General features: G+C 59.9%; 3 protein-coding genes across 3 annotated transcripts in view; all 3 read right to left on the minus strand.

Moving 5' to 3' along the window:
- Nucleotides 1-328: 328 nt before the first annotated feature.
- Nucleotides 329-6225, minus strand: MCIDAS (multiciliate differentiation and DNA synthesis associated cell cycle protein; the record flags this gene model as incomplete). The annotated part of the gene is made up of 7 exons (XM_081131691.1): nt 329-769; nt 1266-1376; nt 1942-2173; nt 2639-2715; nt 5674-5762; nt 5937-6030; nt 6109-6225. 7 exons carry the CDS (start codon nt 6223-6225, stop codon nt 329-331), a joined length of 1161 nt encoding a protein of 386 aa, XP_080987817.1.
- A 3908-nt stretch (nt 6226-10133) lies between these two features.
- On the minus strand, nt 10134-12000 carry CCNO (cyclin O; the record flags this gene model as incomplete). Its single annotated transcript, XM_081131767.1, has 3 exons — nt 11620-12000; nt 10984-11169; nt 10134-10616 (listed from the first exon to the last, which is right to left on the minus strand). The coding sequence occupies exons 1-3, from the start codon at nt 11983-11985 to the stop codon at nt 10134-10136; spliced, it is 1035 nt and encodes a 344-aa protein (XP_080987893.1). The 5' UTR covers nt 11986-12000.
- Nucleotides 12001-16712: 4712 nt separating this feature from the next.
- The window catches only part of DHX29 (DExH-box helicase 29), a 33275-nt gene continuing 25189 nt past the window's right edge, over nt 16713-24798 (minus strand). The window contains exons 22-27 of the mRNA XM_081131614.1: nt 23981-24117; nt 23469-23562; nt 21133-21435; nt 20110-20241; nt 19054-19150; nt 16713-16987 (exon numbers count right to left, since the gene is read on the minus strand). Coding sequence (XP_080987740.1) covers nt 16932-16987; nt 19054-19150; nt 20110-20241; nt 21133-21435; nt 23469-23562; nt 23981-24117 — 819 coding nt within the window. The 3' untranslated portion in view covers nt 16713-16931. The remainder of the gene's footprint in view (nt 16988-19053; nt 19151-20109; nt 20242-21132; nt 21436-23468; nt 23563-23980; nt 24118-24798) is intronic.

The following is a 24798-nucleotide window of genomic DNA, read 5'->3' on the forward strand; positions in this document are numbered from 1 at the left end:
CTTTATAAAATAGCCAAGCGGTCGCTAAGTCCCTTCAGCACTGAAAGTGCATAACTTAAAGCTGCGGGAACTACCTAACTTGCCTGCGGCGCCTGTGTTTTGGGGACGTGCACGCGCGGTTTCCCCGAGGAGGGGGGACGACGCAGCGCTCGCAGCGGAACCTGGCAGCGCGTCAGTGAGGTTTGCTCCTGGAAGTAACCCGGGCTCGGGGCACTGCCCTGCGGGCGGCGCCTGAGAGGGGTGCCAGGAGCAGTCCCAGCCCCTCGCGCTGAGGCTCCAGGCGCTTCGCTACGGACACGGGCAAGGTGTGGGGGGACCACAGGCCGGCTCAGCTCGGGACCCAGCGGAATTTGTACCCCCCGCTGGCCGTCCGGATGGTGAAGGCGTTGCCCTGGGGGAAAGCCAGGGTGCGGATGGTGCTGTGGCTGCGGATGGGGGTGCAGAAGGAGCCGCCGGCCTCCAGCTCCCCGGGGCCCAGGCGCAGCGCGCTCGGGCTGCAGTCGGTGCGCAGCCCGCGGAAGGCACCGTGCAGCCGCCGCGGCCCGCGGGCCAGGCTCGCGGGCTCCGGCTGCAGGTGGAGCCGCTTGGGGTTGCGGCGCTGGAGCGCTTCGTCGCAGCGCTCGGAAATGTCCTTCAGGATGGCGTCCACCTGCGCGCAGTCCTGCCCCCCAGCGCCCAGCAGGTCCTCCAGGCTCCTTTTGGCGGTGGCTCTGAGCGGGCGGGGCTCGGCTGCCGCGTCGCAATCCCGGGCCTGCGTGACCATCAGCTTCTGCAAAAGACCGGGAGGGGCGCCGCCTGCGGCCAAGGCGCACTGACACCCGGGCGCACTGACACCTGGGCGCGCGGACAACCGGGCGCACTGACACCCGGCGCACTGACACCTGGGCGCGCGGACACCCGGGCGCACTGACACCTGGGCGCGCGGACAACCAGGCGCACTGACACCCGGGCGCACTGACACCCGGGCGCACTGACACCCGGGCGCACTGACACCCGGGCGCACTGACACCTGGGCTCGCGGACACCCGGGCGCACTGACACCTGGGCGCGCGGACAACCAGGCGCACTGACACCTGGGCGCACTGACACCCGGGCGCGCGGACACCCGGGCGCACTGACACCCGGGCGCACTGGGAGCAAGGGACTCGGCGGGCTCCCCGCGGGCCTCTGCGTCTCCCACCCCGCCGAGGCCCAGCACTGGGAGCGGGCCGGTGTACAGTTCATTCCCGAGACCCCGCAGAGCCCCACACTCGCGCCCCGCTTACGTCCAGCACCGAGGCCAGGTGCCGGGTCCGACTGGCGAGCTCCTTCAGCCGCACGTTGCGCTCCCGGAGCGACGCGATCTCCTCCTGCTTCTGGGTCAGGGTCGCGTGCAGCTGCGCGGGGAGGTCGGAGCTCTGAGAGGCGGGCCCCCCGCGCTCGGCCTCGTGGGTGCGCCCTGCGCGCGCGCAACCCAGACCCTAAGGTCCAATCGGGAACGCGGGCCTAGGGCACTCACACTGGTGAGAACCAGAATTCTCTTTTTGTGACGTTTAAAAAAAAAAAGACACAGCACGGACAAAACGCGTCTCAGCGGACCCTGGGCGAGCGCGGGGGTGAACCGCACGGATCCGGGCGCTGCCTGGAAGCGCCGCCCCCGCGCTTCTTTCCCTGACTCAGCGTAACCCGGGCTCGCGAGTGTCGAGCTCAAATGCTATGAACTTTAAACGCAAGGAGAACGTAGCTCGGGAAGCACAATACCAGGCACCTGGAAAGCCCCCCATAAACACAGGCGGCCCTATGAAACCCCGGTGGGGTCAGGTTAGTCCCACTTAGCGGAGCTGGAAACCGAGGCAGAGCCTCAGGCGAGAGCAGCTCCTGAGCCGCCCGCGCCCTCGGGCTCCGACGTCCCCGCCCCGCCCCGCCCCGCCCCGGGCCGCTGGCCGCCCCGCAGGGCCCCACCTGGTTGTTGGCCACCAGCGCGTCGCCCAGCGCCCTCTGGTTCTGGTCGGCCACCTCCTTCCAGTACTGCTCGCACCCGGGCGCGTCCGCGGGGCGCGGCGGCGGCGGGGCCGGTGGGGGCGGCGGCGGGGAGAGGCGGGGCGCGAAGGGCGGTGTGTCGCAAGGAGAGACCGGGAAGCCTCCGCCGGCCGCGGGAGGCGACATCAGGGCCGAGTCTGAGGGACAGCGGCAGCTGGGCCGGAGCCGAGGGCACGCCAGCCTCGCGCGGGGACGGGACCCACGCGGAGGCCGGGCCCGCGGAGGCTTCTCCGCGGCCAGTGAAGCAGCCTCGCGCCGCAGCCCTACGGCTCCCAGGCCTCTCCTGACACCTGAGCGCAGACGAGCCGGTCCTACCGAACCCGACGGGGGCCGGGCCGACCTGCCCCAAGGCACACAGGTCCTGCACTCACCGCGCCCCCCGCCGCACAGAGTAGGGCCCCTCTCCCGGGACTCGCGCGCGGGAACTGAGGCGTTATCAGCCCTGCGCGCATCTCCGTCGGAGGGCTGGGGTTCCCCTAAACGTCCAGGAGCCTGACCCTTCGGTGAATTGCTGACGAGGCCTGGCACGTGTGGGTTTAACCGCCTCTCGGTCAGGAGCTCTGGGCTGGTCTGGCTGGGGTGGGGCGCCCCGCGGGTACTGAAGGGCAGGGAGCTTCACTTGCCTGCAATGAGCTCCTCCACGGTGACCCCGAAATCCTGCAGGTCGAAGTCCACCGCAGCCTGCAGGGCATGGTTCTAAAATAAACCAGAGGTGTCGGCCAGTCAGGGTCGCGCGTGGCAGGCCTGGCCCACTTCCTACGCCGACAGTCCTCCCCCCGGCTCGGCGGCGGGCCTCCTACCTGAAAATCAAAGCCCCACCCGAGACGCGGGGCCCGCCGGTTTGCACCGCCACGGGGGGGGCGGGGAGCCGGGCGCACCACGCGGGGCCGGGGGCCGAGGGTCCCGCAGGGCGCCGCACCGCGCGGCTGGGTCAGGCTCTGGCCGTCGGGGCTCTGCGCGGCCGTCCAGCGCCGCCTCCCGGGCCCGCCCCAGCCCACCCGCAGCCTGCGTCGCGCGCTCCTCGCGCGCCCGCGGAAACTCAGCGCCCACTGGCCTCGGGCCTGCCCCGGAGCCGCCTCTCCCACGGCCCCGGGCGCGCGCGGCGAGCACCCCGTCTTCCGCCCACGGGGTGCAGGGTCACACAGGGCGGACTCGAGGCCGCATTTCCCGCCAAGGCCCAGCCACAGCTAGACCCCCCCCCCTAAAGGAGAGGAGAGGGGAGGAGGGAGTTGGCCGGGACGCGGGCGGGGCTGCTGCGGAGAGGATGCGGTTCAGCGCGCTGCAGGCGCGGCCGCTGGCGCTAGTGTTTCCTAAAAAGCCGGCGGTGACTTTTCCCGCCGAGAAACGCATCTCAGCGGCTCGCACCGGACACTCCCTGCGTTCCCGCGGTGGCCCGCGGGCGGGGCCGGCAGGAGCCAGGCGGCCCCGAACGTTTATTCCCCGAATTCCCGAACATTTAGAGCGGACAGAGCTCTCAGTCTCCCCGTCGCCTCTCACACCGATGTGGGGAGCAGGCCGCGCCCGGGAGGTGAGCGGCTCCTGGTGCCGACTCTGAGGCTCGGAGAAACGGAATTGCCCCAAGACCCCGGGCGCCCAGACGGTGGGCTCGGGCTCGCGTCCCAGAACAGGCCCCGGGCCCCCTGTCGCTGGGAAACCGGCTCCCAGGGCGGACAGCCTGGGGGGAGCCTCCAGGGGCGTGGGCGCCTCCGGCATGCCCCCCAAAATATCGACTCTACCGGCCCACTGTTGCTACCGGTCCCCCTGGGGGTGGGGACCTTCAATCAGGGGCCTCTGGGGCCGGCTGGGACCCGAGACTGCGGGGAAGGAGCTGAGAAACCCGGAGCACGCGCCGGGCCCTGGTTGGAGCAGCAGAAAGGAGGCTCGCGGTCCAGGCAGAAAGGTCTCCCTCTCACTGGACCGTGGAGAAGTCCTGGCCAGGGCGCGCCTGGAGGCCAACCCGAACCTGGGGCCAGGACACGCTTCCCTGCGCCGCCGGGTCACGCCCACTCTGGACCTCGGACTCTCGCAGGGCGCTTCTCTCTCTGCCCACCTCCCCCAGCAGGAGGGGGCTGGGGCCAGGGTCTCCCCGGGACCTTCCCCTCGGGGTCCCTCCCTCTGCCTCAGCTCTGTCTTCCCCAGGAAACGCCCCGACCCCTTGAACGTCTTGGGCGAGCTCCGTCCTTGAATCTGAGTCCTTCCCACCCAGTTAGTAAGAACCTGGCATTTCCCCAACTACGACAGCGGGGGGGGGGGGGGGGGGCGGGGGGGGGACACCCACCAACTCGAGACGTGCAGTCAAATTTGAGCTCTGGGTACCTGAACAAAAATTCAGCAGGAGCCTGCTTGGGTTTTACTTGCAAAATAAACACACCGGAGTGAGGGAGTGTGTGGGCTCCAGGTCGGCTGGAAGGTGCCCGACTCGAGCATCCGGATCTAACGCCAGCAGACTGGCTCCCTCCGCAGGGCGATGCCCCCTCACCCTCTGCCTTGACGGCCTCCGCCCCTCGCGGCCGAGCCCGCTGGGACCCGGGACTCTACCCCAGTTCTCAGGGGCACTCAGGGGAGGCCCTCGGAAGCCCTGCCCCACCCCGACCCCAGCTGTGCGACGTGGTCGTATCTTCTAGACATTCCCGCGCTAGGCCTGCGCCCTGCACCCACCGCCCCAGCACCTGCTGCGGGGAAGCTGGAACCCGCACCCTTCCAGGTGTCCTGCAGCTAAGACCTCCCGCGCGCGGCGCTTCCTGTCCCGTGACAAGCAGCTTCTGGCCACCTAGACACCGGTGCTGGGAGGTCCCACCACCTGCCCGGGAGGTGGGCCCTGGAGAGCAGTAAAGTGAATGGAAATAAGACAATGGGGGGGGGGGAGCAGAAAAAAGTCAAAGGCCTCTTCGTCCCGTGAGGGTAGGTAACCGAGCCTTTGGAGGGGAGAAAAAATTTAGAAGTGCCAAGCGCCGAAGGGGGGGCCCCTGGGCGGAGAGGAGCCTTCCCGTCGGGTTCCTTCCAGAGCCTTCGCTCCTCGCCCTCTTCCCCAAATGCGAGCCTCTGCCTCGCCCGCGTCTCCACCCAGAAGCTAACCTCCCGCCTCCGCTGGAGAACCCGGGGAGTGAGGGTGGTTAAGGACGGGCCGGCAGGGGGCCCGGCGCGCGAACTTGCTCCCCCCCCCCCGCCCCGCCCGGCCCCAGGTGAGCGCCGTGCCCCCCCCCGGCCCCCGGTGAGCGCTGTTTCCCCCCCCCCGGCCCCCGGTGAGCGCCGTGCTCCCCCCCGCCCCCGGCCCCTGGTGAGCGCCGTGCTCCCCCCCCACCCCACCCCCGGCCCCCGGTGAGCGCCGTGCTCCCCCCCCACCCCCCCACTCCCGGCCCCCGGTGAGCGCCGTGCCCCGCCGCAGCTCCAGGGGACCGTGCGAGGCGGCCGGGGCGGGTCCGGCGCAGGGGCCCTCCAGGCGAGCCCCCCGCCCGAGCCGGTCGGGACGGCCCTGAGCCCGACGCCGCGAGACGCGCTGCGGGGAGGGTCCCGGCCTCCAGGCCCGAGTCCCGCCCGACGGCCCGCCAGCCGCACGCGCCCGCGCTTCCCACGGGCGAGGCGGCGTTTCGGGAACGAGCCGCAGTCGAGTGTGGGCGCCAGAGGCCGAGGGGCGACCCCAGGAAAGGAACGTACCTGCGCGGCGGCCGGGTGACCCGCAGGCGGCGCGTCGGGCCCGAGGAAGCAGCAGTCGGCCAGGTCCTGCAGGTCTATGGTGGTGAGGGCTGCGCGGGGACAAGCGGGACCGCGCCCGGCCGGCCGTGAGTCCCGCGCCAGGGCTGGCGGCTGGCATCGCTGCCAGCACGTGGGAACCCGGGGGAAGCAGCTCTTCGCAGCCGCGGGCGCCCCACCTGCCCCGCCCCGGGAACCCGAGGGGTCGCGCGGGGCGCCGGGCTCACCAGGCAGCGCGGCGGGCTCGGCGCCCGGGGGGTCCTCGTACACTGACACCGGGCCGCCGCCGCCGCCCGGGAAGAGGGTCCGAGGAGGAGCGAACTGGGCGGGCACAGAGACGGTGAGTGCGGGTCAGCCCCGGGGCCCAGGGCTCGCGGACCCCCCCGGCCCCGGCCCCACCTTCCTCTCCAGCTTCCCGGGCTTGCCCAGGGGCCGGCCCCGCGGCTCCAGCATCCTGTTGGGGCAGATGCTGCCGAAGGCCCGGCGTCCCGCCGCGGCGCCCTCGCACGCCTGCATCCTGCCTCCCGGCCGACTGCGCGGAGGCGGCGGCCCGGGCTGCGCTGGCCACGCGCCCCCTGCGCTCCGCCGGGCGCCTGCGGGCTCGGAAGCCGCGCGGAGATCGGGGAGGCGCGTGGCCGGGTGGAGCCGAGGGGCGACTGCGAGGTGCGAGGGAGGGCGCGCGGGCGGGTGGAGGGAGCGGAGGGGACGGGAGGGGAGGGAGGGGAGGGGACCGGAGGCAGGGCGGCCGCGGGAGGGGAGGGGAGGGGACCGGAGGGGAGGGGACGGGAGGCAGGGCGGCCGCGGGAGGGGCGGCTCGCGCCGGAGCGCGGGCGGTGGCGCCTTCAGCCGCGGACAATCTGCGCGCGGGCGGAGGCGTTAAACCCAACCCGGCAACGGCTTCCCCCGGGAGCCGCGAGCGCGGGGCCCGGGCCCGCCAGCGCCCTTTTGGCGAGTGTTGGCGCCGCCGCCTCCGGGCCGCGCCAAAGGAAGGGGGCGGGCGGTGCGCACGGGCCCCGCGGGCCCCCCTCGCCGGCTGCGCCTCCCGCCTCCGGACGGCGGGGGAGAAACCGCCAGGCCTCGGTCCCGTTTCCTTCCAGCCCCGCCGCAGAGCGGGAAACAAACGTGCCGCCTCCAGAGGCAGGCCCCAGACCCCAGCGCTTGCCTAGCCCTGTAGGGTTTTTGGGGTGTAGACTCGCAGCAGGAACTCTCCGAACAGCCCCACCCCTGTCACAGAAGCCCCGCCCCCGAGACTCCCAGGGGAGCCCCCTCCCCCGACTCGCCACCCTCCCGGGTCTCTGGGCCGGAGACTGACGGCCGCCCCGCGCCCTGCCCGCACTTCCCAGGCTGCAGCACTTGGCACAGCCTGTGCACGGGTCAGTTAAGAAACAGCGGCACGAACAAACTCCTCTAGTTTCTGAAAACGCCACGGTGGACAGTCCCAGGTTCCCTGCAGCCCGGCCTCTGCCCCGCCGTCCGAGGCCTCGGCTGCGCTGGGCGCTGCGGGTCCCCCCGGCCCTACCGCAGCCCTGCGCCCTCCCCAGGGTCCCCGCGGTGGGCGTCCCCAGGTCCCTGGGTGAGGGCCTCTCTCAGGACCACTCATGCCCATCTAGTCTGAACAATTGTCTGAAGCTGGGGTCTTTGTGGCCTCCTGTGGGCACCTTGTTTGTGTCTCACACCCAGTAGCTGGGTATTGAAAGACCCTCTTTATTTGCACCTGTCACCCCGATTAACAGGCAGGATGGCCCTGACGGTGATGGGGAGTCACCCGGGGCCAGAGCTGGAGTCGACTTAGAGACTCATCCATCGGTCCATGGGAGGAGCTGGGGGAGGCCGGTCAGCTGGAGTCCCGCCATAGCACTGCTGACCAGCTCTGGCTTTAGGGTCACAGTGCGAGAGGATCAGAAGCAGGCTCCACCAGGCTCTGGAGCCCCAGCTCTTCAGGAAAAACATAACACCGACTTCAATGTGTTGCTGCGAAGCTATGTCACCTGACTGGTGCTTGGCATGGATAAATCAATGTGTCCTCAGGAGCTTTCTCAGCTGCACCCCGGCTTCCCACAGCCTGGTCCTGGCTCTGTCTCCGGCTCCCTCTGCTCCCTGAGTAGCCTAGCCACTGGCCAGCCCCCCGCCGCTCCCCTTGTCAGGGAGCTCCAAGGCTGCAAAAGTAGGGAGGCTCTTAGCTAAGTTTTGGGGAGATCTCTACGCATGGAGACCATCACTAGTTTTCCAGAACAGGCTCATTTTCCACCAAGCAGTTCCAAATTGGGGTAGAAAATATGGGCATGGTACGTAAAAAAATGTATACTAAATTATCTGTGGCAAAGGGGAGCTAGAAGAGCACCCTTACATGACTCCCAATCTGGACGATCCTGGAAGCAAGTCACCTGTGTCGATCTTGGCCGACTGATGGAGCGATGCTGGTAAAGACAACTCCTCCCGGAGTCAGTGTGCGGAGGAGCCAGTCCCCGCCCTCTCCCCCCTCCCAGCAGGCTGAGGGCTCCAGATACTCTGGAATTTGGAACAGATGATACGATTCCACCCCCACCCCCGATTTTTACCATCACAGACCAGCTTTTCCTCCGTCAGCTTGGGGATCACCACTTCCCTCCCCGAGCCAGGAGGAGAGCGTTCCCGCAGAGCTTGGCTTGTCACCATGTCAGGAGAAGGGGCGTCCTCCAGGGGCTCAGAGTGAGGCATCCCTGGCTAGGGAGAGTACTGGGGGTGCCCGTGAAGAGAGTGCAGGGGAGATTCCCTAAATGTGCTTTGAGAACGTTTGAGTTTTATTTGTACATGTCTGTCATACATTTAGGCTTATTCTAAATGCAGGAGAACATGACCCCCCCAAACGTTTTTTCAACCATACAGAAAATTTGAATAAGTAGTGTCATGAACAGCCGCATGTCTGCCTCCAACTGGAAACACTTCCCTGTGTTTGCTTTCTCTCTCTTTCTGCCCCCAAGTTTTCCTCCGTGTAACGCCCCCCCCTTTTGCTGGGCAGGCTGCCCTGGTCTCCTTGAAGACTTGCTTTGTGCCGGGACCTGTGCTGGGGGATTTGTATGGAACAGATTATAAAACCCACACTTCAGCCCTACCAGGCACGTGCTGTTACTCCCGCTTTTACAGGAGAGACCTGAACATAGTGATGAGACAGCAGGCTGACCCGAGTCCACCTGCTTAACGGGTGCTTTATCCTCCCTCGCAGCATCTCATTTAGGCTTCACAACAGCCCGTTTGGGGCTGGTGCAGACACGCCCACCTCGGAAAGAGGGTTTTCTGAGCACCTGCAGGAACTTGTACTTGGGGGGAGCTGAGCAGTGGGGCTAAGGGTGGGACTGGGCACAGATCACCTGCCTCCTACTCCTGGCTGCTGCACTGTTAACCTCTCTGCGGCCCAGTGTCCTTCCCTGAAAAATGAGATGACACTGCCTCATGGACCTGTTGGGCTGAAGTAAGGAGTGGTGAGCAGGTGCCTGGCACCCTGAGCGCTCAGTGCCACTGTCATGGTTACCCTGGGCCCCAGGTAGCAGGTGTAAGAGCAGTGGGGCTGAGCCTGTGACTGAGGGTAAAAGGGCTGCATTTGTGGTGGTCGTTACCACCTGCAAAGCCTCGATTTCCAGCACCTGGAGCTGGGGCAGCCCTCCCTCCGCTATGCTTGTGGGCCTGCGCAGTCCCGAGCTTCCCGGCCGGCATCGGGCACTGCTGCTTGGCACCAGCATTGCACCCTGGCCCCGCTACACAGCATGGACTGCTGAGGGTTCTGTTGGGCCTCACCCCCCCACCACACCCTTTGGACCTCTGGGGGTGAGCTGTCCTCATTCTCCTGGCAGGAGGGGGTCACAGGATACCAACAAATGACCCTGACTGGCCTTGTAACTGGAACCAGGCCACCTGGACCTGGGGGACCTGGTGGGGTTTTTCTAAATTGATTTAGAGGGAGGGAGAGAGAAACATCGATGTGAGAAACAGGGATCGGTTGTCTCACAGGGCAACCTGGGTATGTGCCCTGACCGGGGAACTGGACCTTTTGTGTAGGGGCCGAGGCTCCAACCAGCTGGCCACCTGGGCTGACCTGATGTTTTTAGAGAGACACCAACTACAGAGTGGAGCTGGAGGGGGGAGGACCCCCGATTGTTGCCGGTGCTTTTATTGCCCTTGGCCTTCACCATCCCTCCTGGCAGCAAACAGGTGCAAGAGGAGCATTGAGACGGGGACAGACAGAGACAACCTGTTTATTGGGGAAAGACGCTCTCAGTAAAATAAATAACCAAGCAGACGCTACTATCTACTGTCCTACAGTTTACAACCAGGAGGGCCTGGTGACCAAGCGGAAGCCCCCACCTCTCCCTGGGCCAATACTGCACCCTCCCCAAGCCACGGAAGAGGTCCAGCCCCGCCAGGGGCTAAAAGGAGACCGAGGGTCCGCTTTATTTCAGGCTCGGGGCCAGGCTGCACTTGTCGCAGAGCGGGAGGGGCAGCCTGTGAGCCAGGGAGGCCGCGTTGATGGCCACCAGGAGCTGCAGCTTGCCCAGGCAGTCCCGCAGCTCGGGCTCGGGGTGCTCGCCCAGGCCCAGGTCCACGGGGCGCGGGAGCCGGAGCAGGCGGTCGGCCAGCGCCAGGCAGCAGATGGCCAGCAGGGAAGGGGCGTAGCTGCTGAAGGCGTAGTCGGCCAGGCTCAGTTCGGCCACGGCGCGCGCCAGCGCCTGCGCCTCCAGCGCCTGCGAGGCCGGGTGCCCCGCGTCCACGCGCGCGAGCGTGAAGTGCTCCAGGAAGAAGCTGACGGTGGGCGCGCCCAGGCTGAAGCGCAGCTTGTGGAGCACGACGCGCTCCAGGTTGCAGAGCTGCTGCCGAGAGAAGGCGCCGCAGCACAGGGCCAGCAGCTGCTCCACGCGCGGCGGGTGCACCTCCACCTGCAGCACAGGGGCGCTCAGCCCCCGCCGCGCGGCCGCCGCCCCGGGGGAAGCCCGGGGCTCCCCCATCCCTCCCGGCGAGGCAGCTGGGGCTGCGCCCCGCCGCCGCCTCCACCCAAGTCACCCGGGCCGGGGCCGGGCCGTGCGCTTCCAGAGCATCTTCGCTAACTACCGTCGGGCTAAGGAGAGGGTGGAGGTTTACAGGGGCCGGAATGGGAGCGCGGCCCGCCCGCAGCCGGTTTCTTGGGCGGCTGGGAGGGGGCGGGATGGCGAAGGTGAGGCTGCGGGCCCGGTGAGTTTGCGAACGTCGGCCAGGAGCTGGGGCGCCCAGCGGGAAGCCGGGGGCCCCAGGCCCGCGCGCAGGTACCTGTTTGCAGGCGATGAGCAGGGACGTGACCCCGAGCAGCTGGAAGCAGTCGGCGGCCACGGGCGTGGTGGCGAGGAAGCGGTCCAGGGTGTTCACCGCCAGGCACAGCGACTCGAAGGAGAGGCCGAACCGGCGGTGCACGGGGATCAGCCAGCTGAGCAGCTGGCAGCGGGACTCCGCGGTCACCTGCGGAGGGGCCGGGGAGGCGGCGGCTGAGCCGGGGGACGGGCCGGGGGAGGGGCGAGGGGCCCGGGAGCTCCCGGGGGCGGGCGGGAGGCAGCAGCGGCTGAGCGCGTGCGGACTGGGCAGCGCGGTCCGGGCGCCCAGGACCTCGGGGAATCGCCTCAGCAGCCCGGGGGGGGGGGGGGGGGGGGGGGGGGGGGGGGGGTCCCCACCCTGCAGGTGAAGACACAGCTCAGGATTGTTGAACAGCTGGCCCGGGGCAGGGAGCAGCGGGACTCGGCCTAGACTCCGTCTTACTTCCTCCGCCTGCGCCCCCTGGCTGGTTTGGAGACCTCGGGTGGGTCTCCGACGCCCGCTGGGCCCGCCTCGCCCCCGCGGGGAAACGCGGCCCCTTCTCGCCGGGGCGCGGGCCGGACGCGGGGGGGGCGGCGGGAGGGCCCCACCCGCGCTCACCTGTGGCTGCCGCGCCAGCGCCCCCCGCGCGTGGAAGTGGCTCTCCCGCGCCCTGCGGAAGGCGTAGCAGCTCTGACCGTAGTCGCGGAAGGTCCGCAGATCCAGCTGCGCCGGCTGCTGGGCAGAGCCTCGCGCCCGGGGCCCGGCGGGGCTGCCCGCGCCGTCCGAGCCGCAGCCGGAGCCGGAGCCGGAGCCGGGGGACTCGAGCGGGCGGCCGACGCCGGAGTCCCCGGGGCGCGGGCTCAGCGGCCGCAGCGGCTGCTTCCTCCCGAGGCGCCGGCTCTTCTTCACCGGGGCCCGCGGGTGCCGGTCGTCGTCCCCTCTCCCGGCCCGCGCGGCGGGGCTGGCGGGACACGGGGTCACCATGCTGCGGCCGGGGGGCCGCCCCGCTTCTCCAGGGCTGCGGCGAGGGGGCGGCGGGGCTGCGGGGCCCTAAGTACCCGGCGCCTCCCCGCCCCGCCCCCGCCTCTCACTGGCTGGACCCCGGCGCCGGGGCCGCGCTTTCCCGGCTCAACTACCGCCCCGAGCGCCGCCCGCCAGCCGGCGGAGGAGGGGCCCCCGCGGCCGCGCACCCTCGGGCGCAGCGGGCTCCGCGCGCGTCCCACGTTACCCGGGCAACCGGGCGGGGTCCCCGCCCGAGGTGCTCGGGGCCCCCGGCGCGGAGGCGGGGGCGCGGCCGGGTGAGCGCGGGGTCCCGCGGAGCAGCCGCCCCGCGCCCGGAGGAGGCCGTCCCGGGGCACCCCCCGCGCGGGGCCGGGTGGCCGGACCTTCCCCGCGGGCCCGGGTCCAGGCCGGCGCTTGGGTGAGGTCCGTCCCCGAGCCCCGGACGAAGGCTGCGGCGACAGCTCGGTCCGCACGGGGCCTCCGGCAGCGCCCCGCACCGGCGACGCCCCGTCACTGCGTCTGTGGTTCCGTTTTAGGCCGGACCCGAGCGGCCGGCGTCGCCCGGTGTGCGGGGCTCTGCGCGGCCGCCGCTGTGGCCGGTCAGCCCGGGAGCCTCGGGCAGCGGGTCTCCGCGCTTCCACCCGCACCGCGGGGGCTGCAGCGCTTTACGCGCAGCGTCGTCGGGGGGGGGTGCGCTTCCCGTCTCACCGGCCCGTCGGCGTCCGCCCGTCTGCCCCGGGGCGGCCCTTCCCCGGGGGTCACCCCGCTTCCCGCCCCCCAGCCTCGGGGGGGGGGACGTTTGCTCAGCGGGAGTGTCCCTCCCGCGGGCGTCGGGGCGGGAGGGCCCCGCTGAGCCGCAGCTCCCGGGCCCCGCGGGTTCGTCCGCAGCGTGCGGCCTGGAGGAAGCCGGACCCCTTGGGCGGCGCTGGTGGCACAGGGAGCGTCTGGGGGCCTCCGAGGGGGCGCCCAGCCTCTCGCCCCGCCCAGGAAAGGCTGCCGGGTGGGGGGATCGAAGGGCAAGTCTTTGCTCCCAGAAGTGTAGTGGTTTGAGGTGCAGGTAAAAGAGAAAGGCCTACTCGGCCGGTCAGTGTCCCCGCACCCTGTGGATCTGGGCCACGTCTTCAGCCTCCAGGCCGCGGTGTAATTTGTAACGTGAGAGACCAGCTAAGAATCGCCCGTCCCTCGAAGTACAGACGCCAGGCCCGGCTCCTCGCCGCGGCTGCTGGGGAGCACGTGGGCGGGGCCGTGGCAGCCGGAGAGGGCTCGGGCCACGGCCCCTCGGTGCGCGGCGGGGCCCAGGACCGAGTCTCAGGCCAGCCGGGCGGCCGCGCGGCGCGCTGGACGCACACGGCCCACCCGCGGGGCAGGAGCGCGGCTCCCACCTACGGGTCCTCTCGGGGCCTCGCCTCCCTCGTCTGTTAAAAGCAGACACGAACCCTTAAAACGCAGCCCTTCTGGGTAGGAAGCTGCCCTGGGGAAGTGAACAATGTCCCCGCGAGCCAGCCCCACGCAGTCCCGTCGCGCTACCCACCCGCCGAAGCGCCGCGTTGGAAAGGCTGCGCCCCCCACCCCCGAGCCCCGCAGTTGGAAAGGCTGCGCGCCCCCAGCCCCGCGGTTGGAGAGGCTGCGCCCCCCCCAGCCCCGCAGTTGGAAAGGCTGAGCTCCCCCCCCCAGCCCCGCAGTTGGAAAGGCTGCGCCCCCCCCCCAGCCCCGCAGTTGGAAAGGCTGAGCTCCCCCCCCCCCCAGCCCCGCAGTTGGAAAGGCTGCGCCCCCCCCAGCCCCGCGGTTGGAGCTAACGCCCAGAGTCGCCCGCCGGGCTGGGGACAGCCCCCCCCCCCTGCCGCCGCCCCGCCCAGCGCCCCCGCCCAGCGCCTGCGGGGAGCCGGGCCCCGCTGGCGGTTTTCAGCCCCTGGGGCGCGGGGGCCTCGGGCAGCGGGCCTCCGGCTGCAGGGCCGACGTGAGACGCAGGCCCCCTGCAAGCCCATGTCAGATGGAGAGTCAACTTTCAGTGCGCCCCGGATGCTGCACGGGCACGTTTACGCGAAAATGACGTTTTGTAGCCCGGCTGGGCGCTCGGCGTCAGAGCGAGGGGCTGCGGCCCGAAGGGTGGAGGGTTTGAGTCCCAGCCAGTCAGGGGCACCTGGACCGGGCGCCTGGGTTGTGGGTTTGCTGCCCACCCGGTCGGGGCGCGGGACGCAACCAACCTGTGTGTCTCCTTCACACCAAGTCCCCCCCCTCCGCTCTCTGAAAAGCAGTGGGGAAAATATCCCCCATGAGGGTAACAACAGAATTATTTTTTGTTTATCTGAAATCCAAATATTGCATGGGTCACACTTACACCCAAAATGGTGTCGTTCACCTGACATTCAAACTGAACTGGGCCTCCTGACCCGTGGCAGCCCTGCCCGGAGCCTGGGGAGCCCATGGGGCGACTGGCCTGGGCCGCAGGGGTTTCCCAGCTCACGGGCGGTTAAGCTAAAGAAGGGTGCGGGTGGAGAGAGGATCTGGGCGGGAGCATTCCCAGGGGAGGAACAGGATGTGAGAGGGTCTGGAACTGGCTCCTGGGACTTTCGGGGGCCTGCCTGGTACAGAGTGGCAGGGACACAGGATGCGGGAGGGGACTGGAAGGGAGGACGTAGGGAGGTGATAGCTGATACTCATACATTGTGTGCCTGGTTCTGTTAGGCTCCTTGTGTGTATTACACTTACTGAATCTCCAAATATGCTATGAGATTCTATACTGTCCCATTTTACAGAAAAGAAAACTGAGGCATAGAGAGGACAAGTAGTTTTCCCAAGGTCACACAGGGAAGGACAGAGCTTCAATTCCGACTCAGCCAGCCTGGATCCCTGCTCCATAATCACCACATAGCACTCCAGTCTTCTCAAGATCCTGCAGGGGCCTGTTTGCTACTGTAAATGCCCAGCCTCTACCCAAAGCCGGGGAAGAGGGCAGACCAAGGGGGAGAGCTGACCTTCGTCTGTTTTGAAAGATGACTGTGACTGCCCAGTGGGAAATGGAGTGGAGGGGGCAAGACTGGAGACCGCCCAGGTGCCGCATTTGTGGTATGAACAAGGCAGTCCAAGGTAAAGGCTTTTCATTTTCCCTATGAAGGGTCTTTAAAATTAATTCCTGTTTCCTAATCTCTCTGGGACCTGGGCCCAATGCAACTAAAAGGCAGTAGGTAAACCTAAAATACTCAAAAAATGTCAAACCTAATTAAGCCCAGGCTTCTCTAGGGAAAGCTGCTTAGCCCTGGGCCTGCGTATTTTCAGGTGTGGGTTATGAAATCTGCAAGGGAATTAAATCACAGAACCAAAGTTGTTTTCTTCCAGTTTGGCACTTTGGTTTCAGTCGAAAGCACCCACCGTACCTTGATCCAGCTCTAGGACGGAGGCTGGAGCAGGAAGAAGGAATTCGCTACCTCTTTTTAGCAAACAAAACGAGTGGGTGGCTACCTAGATGTGGACAACTTTGTTAGCACCTCAAATGATCCTTAAATGCAGGTTTGTCACTAAAAATTATATTTACTTAAGACTATTTTCTATTGATGTGTTTAAGTGCCCACCTGAGAAGTATTTAAGTACTTGAAGTCAGACAAGTTTTGCTGGTATTTAATAAACAAAGGACAGGAATTTTCAGCTCATTTTTTAAAGCCAGACATTTGAATTACAGGTCTAAGTGTCCACCAGTATCCACACCTGGGGAAAGGCCATCTCTTTGTTTCCTGCTACCCGTTGCTTTGCCAAGTTCACTGAGGGTTCAGCAGACGTGTTAAGGCACACTGCTCCTACACATGCACACGTGCATGCGGCGTGCATGCTTTCTCTCCCGACTCACACCCACCAACCTACCCAGCACAGGTGGTGCCGTGTAATAATAGTTAGGACTCAGCTCTGGAGCAAAACTCCTCGGGTTCGAATCCCAGCTGTGGAGCACACGAGCTCCCCATTCACTCACTCAGCAGGCGTTGCTGAATGCAATCTGTGCAAGTCTGGAGCAGCACGTGATCTGTGGGGGGACAGGAAGCAGGTGGTCCACACCGACAGAAGTCCTGTGGTCAGAGGGTTGAAGGGGGAGGTGTTTTGGGACAGTGAGTCAGCAGGGAGGTCTGTGGAGGGAGCCACGAAGCCGGAGAAAGTGTGTGGTCAAGAACCAGAAGCAGTGCACAAAGCAGAGCACAGCACCTGCAGATGTTTAAAATGCCTCGGGCAGGCCCTGGCTGGTGTGGCTCAGTGGTTGAGCATCGTCCGGTGCACTGAGAGGTCACCTGTTCAATTCCAGGTCAGGGCACTGGTCTGGGTTGTGGGCTGAATCCCCAAGTTGGCCATTGTGGCAGCCGGTCAGTTTCTCTCTTGTCAATGTTTCCCTGCCCCCAGAAAAAGAAAAGCTGAGGAACGATACTGCCCGCAGCACCCCGCTCTGCCCGCCCCGGCACTAGGAACACCCCTGTGCTCAGTGGTGGCACCCATGGACAGTGCGCCCTTCTCAGTTTTGATTTAGTGTCAAATATTAGGTAACCGACTTCTATGGTGGTTTTTCCCGTGGAGATTTGACGCCAGCTGGTTGGAGCTGATTTTTGCTGCCGGGTGGAGGTCTAGCTGCTCTAGGTGTCAGTGACTGAGGGAGAACCCAGGGACTCTCAACCCTGAGTCACAGGCACTGTAGACAGACGCTGCCCAAAGGCACAACATGTATGAGACATGGGTGGTACCAAAGAATTTATTGTAAATGTAGTGGCAAATACAGAGAGTGCTCGTCATTAGAAAGGACTAGAAAACCACGCGTGTAAAGGCTGTGCTTCCCCCGCCCCGTCAGGCGAGTACCACCATCTAAGTACCGAGAGACTGGATGGCTGGTCCATTCCCACATCATTTCACGACTGTGTCTTCTCAATTTTTAAAGCAGCTGACCATGAATTTCAGTTTCAATTAATATTCTCTGTTTTTATCAATTCCGTAATGATCTGCAGAATCTTATCATCTAAGTGGGAGGAAAAAAACCCGTGAATTCATCACTGGCTAGTTTTCCAATGTGTACACACATAAACAACAGGTTATACCTCATTAAAAATTCCTTTAAAATACAAAACAAACACCAGCAACATTCACTATAAAGCTACAGATGCCCGTATAATTTGTTGCCCTGCAAATATGTTAATTACCGCTATACTTACACACCTTCTTGGACAAAAATAGGCTAAGGCCCGAAGAGATGATGCGATGTAACTGCTAGTACTTAATGCAGGATTACTTATTCACAAATCCCTTTAAGACAAGAAGTCTGCTAACTTTTCACCTGGCTCAGATCGCTGAGGGCTGAGGAGCTGTTGTCAGTCTCCATGTTTGGTCCAAGGGAAACACAACCCGTTAACAGGGAAGCGCCCACAGAGGCGTCGATGGACGTGACAGACCTCTCTCCACATCAGAGAACACATTCCACTGAACCAGACAGACAACAGAGGCCACACTGTTTGCTAAGGAGGCTTTGTTAACAGCTGCTCCTGCTTCTAATAGCTGCTCTAACGTTGTGACTTCCTAACCACTCTGCAGATCGCTGTAGGTATCAGGCTGCAAGGCTGAAGTTCTCGATTTACACCAGGCACCTCAGTAAGAGCATGGGCTGGGTTTCCATGGCTGCAGTAGGGATCCTGGTAACATGCCCCTGGCCTGAGAAGTTCCTGGGGAGGGGGCTACAGTGGCATAAAACCCCTCACCTGAACCAAGGGAAATAACTGTGGCTCTAAAGAGACCATGATTTTTATCTGAGGGTGAGCAGAGTGACAGAAAGCAAAAGAGCAACTTCAGTTACTTGTTTGTCAAAAGCTTGGCATCATATCCCAACTTCTCTTACTATAAGGTCCAGAAAGAGAGGACACAAGTGTACTTCAGGCTCCCTCCCAAGTCAGACGTCTACGCTTCACCTGGGGTGAGCTCTTTCTCTCCTATGGCAGAGGGATACTGGGAGTATTTACAATAAGCTTTTCCTAATCTGAAGCAGAGGCTCCACCTGTCCTTGATGCGATGCAGTCCTGTCTCAGGCCGAGCAGTTCCCTCAGGCTCCCTAAGGGAAGAGCCCAGATGTCCCTACGTCAGGAGAATCAACACAGCTTGACGCCTATGCACCCACAGCCACAGCCACTCCCACCCCAACCTGCCTGGCCATGAGGATTCACTGAGGCATTCACTAAATACAATCACATAGAACCCACTAATCAATTCTTAAAATCATTAAAAGCAGAAAAACCACATTTAAGTGCTTCCGGGTGTGAAGCCTGGGGAAGACTAGCACCAACTGGAAACCTGATTCTCACCAGGCCTTTAGAACTACAGTGTGCAAGAAATACAGCGACAAACACGTTAAATCAAAGCATGAGGATGCAACCAACACCATCCTGAATGTGGGAAATTCTACCCAAAAAATCGATTACCCAGCTTATTAACAGTAACTGCATTCAGAAAAAAGGGAGGTAGCAGAGGGAAGCAGTAATCCATCAGGGAAGGATTACTGATGAAGAGAGAAAAAATAGTAACCCAGCAACATCTGCTCCCATGCAGGAGATCTGGGGGGTCTCTGGACTTGGGTGTTTTTAATAGTGGCTGGGTTATGTGATGGTGATCGGGCATGTTTGGGGAACACTGCACCCGACTAACTGGGAACTCTGTGTCCACAGACTCTGCTGAAGGACACTGCTGACGGCTGCAAACACACGGAGCCTCACAGAAGCCCTGTTCTTATTTGTTTCAACAGCTGCATTGCCAGCTTACTGGGCCCTAATAAGCAGCAAAGTTTACAGTGCTCAGTTTTACCAACCTTTTTTCTGTGAAATGGCCAGAAGTTCAGAAGTGAAGGTTTAGCAAGAGGGAGGAATGAACTAAGAATCTTAAGAGAATAATTAGGTTGTGAATAAGTAACTATGAGCCGATGGAATTCAGCATTAAATAAATTTTACTGAAACTATTTTAATCACTTGGAGTTGAAGACTACGCAGTGTGCTCCAATGTTAAAGCACACTCTGTGTTCCACCCACATTGTAACCAAACACTTACTTTCAAGGGACATCTTAGGATTTTCAAGCTTTTTTCTGAGAACAGAATCGATGAGAACTCGCAGCTGCTTGAAAATGACGGCTATCTTCACCGGGGCCTGTTGGGAGACGACGAATCGGACAGTTAACCCCGGAAGCGTGTGTTAAATAAATCAAGAGAAGCACGTACACCTGACTGCCGGCCTCAGCATGTCTTGACTTTAATATAGAACATTATGGAGAAAACACAAGCAAGTCACTTTCTATGGCTGAGCTATGCAAACTTGTTTCCTTATTAAGTGTCCATAAATCTAACAACGGTTTTTAAAACAACTTATTGAGGTACCAACTGCAGACCATAAGGGCTCGCTCACTGCTGAGTGCACAGGCCAATGACAGGAAACGAAGCTGTGTGCTGCCACTGAGACCCAGGACAGATCCTCTCTGCCACCTCAGCCTTTGCGAAAACTGCGTGTACTTTTAAGGTGCGTTGAAATGTATTCCCCTCCCCAGTCTCAGACAAACAGCTGCCGTGGCACAGCACAGGAGGAGGTCTAGACTTGCTCAGTTTAGACTGGTCGGTGTTCATGAGGTCAGAGAAATCACCTTATTGCGGTAGCAGTGGCTGGCCTAGTTTTCCCAGAGAATTTGACACCATGCAGTAAACACCACGCATCTGCGCCCTTACAGGTGGTATAATGTAGTGGAAGGAGCATGAGTCTGAGGATCAGGGTTCCAGGTTTAAATCTTGCTCTAGGAGTCATCTAGGAAAGCTACCTAACTTCTCACTGAACCCAGGTGCCTGATCTATAGAAAGGAAACCGACACGATCATGAGGTGGTGTGTTTAGGCTCATCCCTGTAAAGGTAACTAGTGAAGTACACACACGGCCAGCTGTAATCACTACTGATGATAAACGTAGTCTGAACAGCAATATAATTTGCTTTTCAAATTTAACAGATTTAAAACCATATGGGCAAGATAAAATAATCTTCTATTTTAAGTCAAATTTTAGGAAAAAAGTTATGCAAACACCAAAAAATTTTAACAATCTACATCAGCGGCACAGGCACTGTACCTGGAAGTAGATCCAGCCGTCGACGGAGAGGAGGCGCTCCCGGTGCTGGACCTCTATGTCCCCACCGAACAGTAAGATGGGGAAAGGGCTGATCAGGGTCGTTTCCCGCAGGTACACTCTGGCGTACCTGATCTGCACAGGGATACAGAGGAAAAGACTCAGCCTAGAAAGCAGAAACTCATTCATGTTTCGTGGGAGCACTGTTCTGTAGCCTGGGACACGTTTAAGTTACAAGTTCTGTAAAGCTACATGTTTACATTCTCTTATGTCATAATCTGCCAACTGTATACTAACCTCAATCACACCTGTGCATTTAGACCCTAAAGATGTTTTAAACATTAACTGTAAGGCCGAGTTATACAGGGTGGGGAAAGGGGGTTTACAGTTGTGAGCGTGCGAAACACAGGGCTTACTCTTGTATCATTACTTACTAATTACTGTTATTTTCCATACGAACAACTGTAAACCTACCTTTGCCCCACCCTGTACACCTTGAATATACATTTAAGTTTGATGACATGTTGGGAGTTACTTAAGCCAGTACTTGAAATTATGGGTCCTTGTTCCTTTAACAAGCTCTGATTGAGCTGCCTGTTTTAGTTGTAATCTATAAATATTTGGTGTTAAATTATCTTCCGTTACGCTGTGAACCAAACTGCTGCCATATCATACATAGTTCCCCCCCCCTCCTTAGGAAATGCAGAGAAGAGGTCTTTTCCCTTTGGAGACAGTACCTTTTAGTGAAATCTCAGGGACTGATACATTAACCGGCGTTTCTTGGCGACACTTATGTTTATTTCAAGTAGAAAAGATGGTAATGGTCACAGAGAACCCTTAATATTTTCTTTCATTAATGAATAAGGACTTTCTCCCACTGAGACACTATGTACATCCTGGTTTCAAATATGAACAGAAATGAACAACTCGAATTGAGAACCAAATACCACGCCTGCTGGGCATCCCAACTTGTTCCGCTGACTTCTAGAATGACCGAATACTGGCACTTAGGAATGAGCACTGTACCTTCTCCTGGTATAAGAGCCACCCGTAGGTCTGCAGATCCCGATTTACTGAGGACGGGTGCACCTGTGCTTTGCCCTGGGCGGTCTCCACCACGCAGGCCACTTTTTCTGTGACATCGACTGACTTGGTGCAGATGATCTTCCCCACGCTGTCAGAGAGCCCTGCAGCCAGCACAGCCTTAAGGAGGGCGATATCTTGGAAGGTAAGGGTCTGTGAGGCCTTGCTTCCTTCCCAGCCATTAGAAGTGGTGGGTGATGAAAATCCTGCTGCCTTAACCAACTTGATTAACTCCTGCTTTACATCCTAGATTGGTTCAGGTGAAAAAGAGACAAGATCATGATTAAAATAGAGAAACTGCCACATAACTTTAGAGTTTATATTACCGTTTCCTATCAAAATTGGGAAGATGCCCAATGATTATTTGGTTTCCTACAGCCCAAGTTAAATTAGGGAGGAAAAAAGATAGTAGAAAGTCAAGGATTAATGTGTCTGTTACCACCATCCCAAGACTAGACATCATAACACACGAATGTCTAGAATGGGAGAGCAGTAAAAATGTGCCTGTTCCCTTCAACAGATTTCCTTTCGATGTTTTTATCCAGCGAGGACGTCACATACAGAGCAACACTGAGGAAGACTCACAGAGGAACCTTGACCCTGGACTGCAAGTACCTTCCTCATTTGTCTCTGGGAATCTCACCTTAGTTTCCTAAAGAACTCTGACAAAGCTTACTGATGGCAACTTCGCTTAATATAAAAGTGTTACCCAAAATCTCTTCCTGCCTTCAGTAGTGCCCATCAGCTGAAATGCTACAGGAAGGACGAGCGCTTTCAAAGCAAACAGGATCCAAGTGATTAAAAGGTGATGTTTACATTTAGGATTTCCTTTAGGTTTCTGGTTTGGTGCCTAGGGGACTCTGATTCCAGGGGAGGAAAGATCCACAGACAGCTACGGTCACACCGAAGGCTGGTGAAGACATAGAAGCAGCAGCCCAGGACAGTGAAGACAAGGCTCTCAGGGGAAGGCTGGGAGGCAGTGGAGGCAGACAGAGGAGTGCTGAGGGGCTCCCACGTCCTGGGCTCAGAGGTGACTATTTCTTCAGTTTACCCCTTTCTCTGCTTCGAGAAGGACATGGCTTATTTCACTGAGAAGCCCCCACTATCATCCAGCAGTTAAGTCACAAAAAGTAATGGGTCAGATTATGTGGGAATGAAATGTGTTTACCCTTTTATAATATGAGCAGAGAATAGAGGAGTCACATGAGACATACATAGTTTCTTTTTTTTCTTCTTCCCAGTTTCTTTTCTTTTCTTTTTTTTTTTTTTAAATATATCTTTATTGATCTCAGAGAGAGGAAAGGAAAGGGAGAGAGAGAGATAGAAATATCAATGATGAGAGAGTCATTGATCGGCTGCAGCCCGCAACCCGGGCATGTGCCCTGACCGGGAATCGAACCCTGATCGCCTGGATCCTAGGTCGACGCTCAACCGCTGAGCCATGCCCGGCCGGGCCCCAGTTTATTTTCTTGATACCTCTACAGCACGACTGTACTAAACACTGTTCCTCAAGCACCAGGAACAAAAAGAGTGTGTGTGTGTGTGTGTGCAGGAGCCCTGCACATCACCATCACCTGTTTTTACACTTGACTTCACATGTGCTCTCTGCCCTCCCACAAACAGTTCTGGTCCTGAGCAGCAGTGACGCCTGAGTGATGGGCAGGTGTCAGGCTCCCCAAGAGTGGACTGACCAGCCTGGTCACAACCAGCCACACGGTACCCGATGCCCCGGTGCCTCTCCATACACAGCATCCCACACTGCAACCAAGTAGCTGCTGATGCTCAGGGAAGTATGAGAATCTCATTAAAAGGAACCACAGCTCTTAGGAAAAACGACGGACTCCAAGCCTGAAGCATAAAATGCCCACGTCATTCATTCCAAAAGCCAGGAAGCTACACAGACTGCTGTGCAACAAGGACTCAGGGGAAAGCCTGAAGGGGCCCTCAATGTCCAAGAGGGGACAGTATAATTATCAAAAAATATCCACAGAGGACTGGGACACATCAAATACATGTAAGTCACTAGGTCCACAATGCTTTTGATAAAAATGACATTCACTGATCCCCCGTGGGAACACTGGGAATCAACTCATCGTGGAAACTGCAGGCAGAAGGGAAGAATCAAGCATCGATCTGCGTTTCCTTGTACAAACTGTGCCTCAGGGTATCCAAATATTGATAAGGGAAAGTGTCAAGCCCCATCCTAGGTGTTTCTTCTTCCAAAATACAGCTCTCACTCAGGCGCAGGGCCCTGGTAAGACGACTGTGGTAAGACTCACCTCTAGGGTCAGCAGTGATGTCCTACTGAGAAAGTTCCTCCGGCAATAAGCTATTTCAGAGCGATAGCCTCCCTCTTGCCGCGCTTTCTTCCATCTACATAAATAAAATGACCCAAGTTCCACGTGTCTTCTTTGCAAACTCTTTTTCAGAGGGACTAATCAAAGTATGCTTTAAATAAGAATCATTTAAAAAGAGGAGGGGTCTTGCTTGTAGGAGCCACCAATTGTTATTTAAGAATTTCAAAAACAATACACATTTCTTCTGTTTATGTCTAACAGTAAACTAACTTCAAATACAAGGTAACACACACACAGTAGTGTAAAGCACATTGTTCTTACATTTTAGAAAGGGTTATAAAATTATAAATCTGTAAAATAATTAATTATACCTTGAAAGATGGTATAATAAATTTAAGTCTTAGCTATGAATTTAAATCTTTTTAATGTAAGTCAAAGACAAATTTTTAAGAAGTAAATCACCCAGGTTCGACAACACCCAGATTAGTTCTTACCCCAGATACGCATTGTAGATCGTCAGGTGGTCGGAATCTGCCATAGCCAGAGCTGACTTCGCAAGATCCGCTTCATCTTTCCGACCCATGGGTGTGGTAAAGGGAGACTTCTCTGTCATGACTGCAGCGAGTGTGGCCTACCCACAAAAAACAAACAAGCCATCATAGAGGGGACACATTAACAGCTGATCTGTAAAAGAAGCAAATCATAACACTTTTAAGCTGCATGTTTCTTCTTTTCAATACATTCTCACCTCTACAACAGCTAACACACTTTCACTTTAGTTACTTTTAGCTTCATTTTATGGACTTTAAAAATATATCATTCTACTTTTATACATCTTCGTGAGATAGGAAGTAGTATCACCAGAATCAGAAATAAAAGAAGTGGAATCATTGCCCGGCCAGTGTGGCTCAGTGGCTGAGCATCGACCTATGCACCAGGAGGTCGCTGGTCCATTCCTGGTCAGGGCACATGCCCAGGTTGCAGGCTTGCTCCCCAGCACGGGGTGTGCAGGCAGCAGCTGATCAATGACTCTCTCATCACTGACGTTTCTCTCCCCCCCCAATTAAAAAAAAAAAGAAACGAAATGGAATGTGTAAGTGACTTATCGTCTGTCACAGGCAGAAGCAATCCCAGAACCCCAGTTCAAACACCCTAACTCCCAGCCTGCTGGATTCCCACTGCCTGCAACGCTCTACATACAGGGTGAGCAAAAGGAGGTCTACAGTTGTTCGTATGGAAAATAATACAATAATTAATAAATTATAATACAAGAATAAACTGTTTTGTGTACTCACAACTGTAAGCCTGTTGC

This window comes from Miniopterus schreibersii (assembly GCF_964146895.1).
Source record: "Miniopterus schreibersii genome assembly, chromosome: 3".
Taxonomy (NCBI): Eukaryota; Metazoa; Chordata; class Mammalia; order Chiroptera; family Miniopteridae; genus Miniopterus; species Miniopterus schreibersii.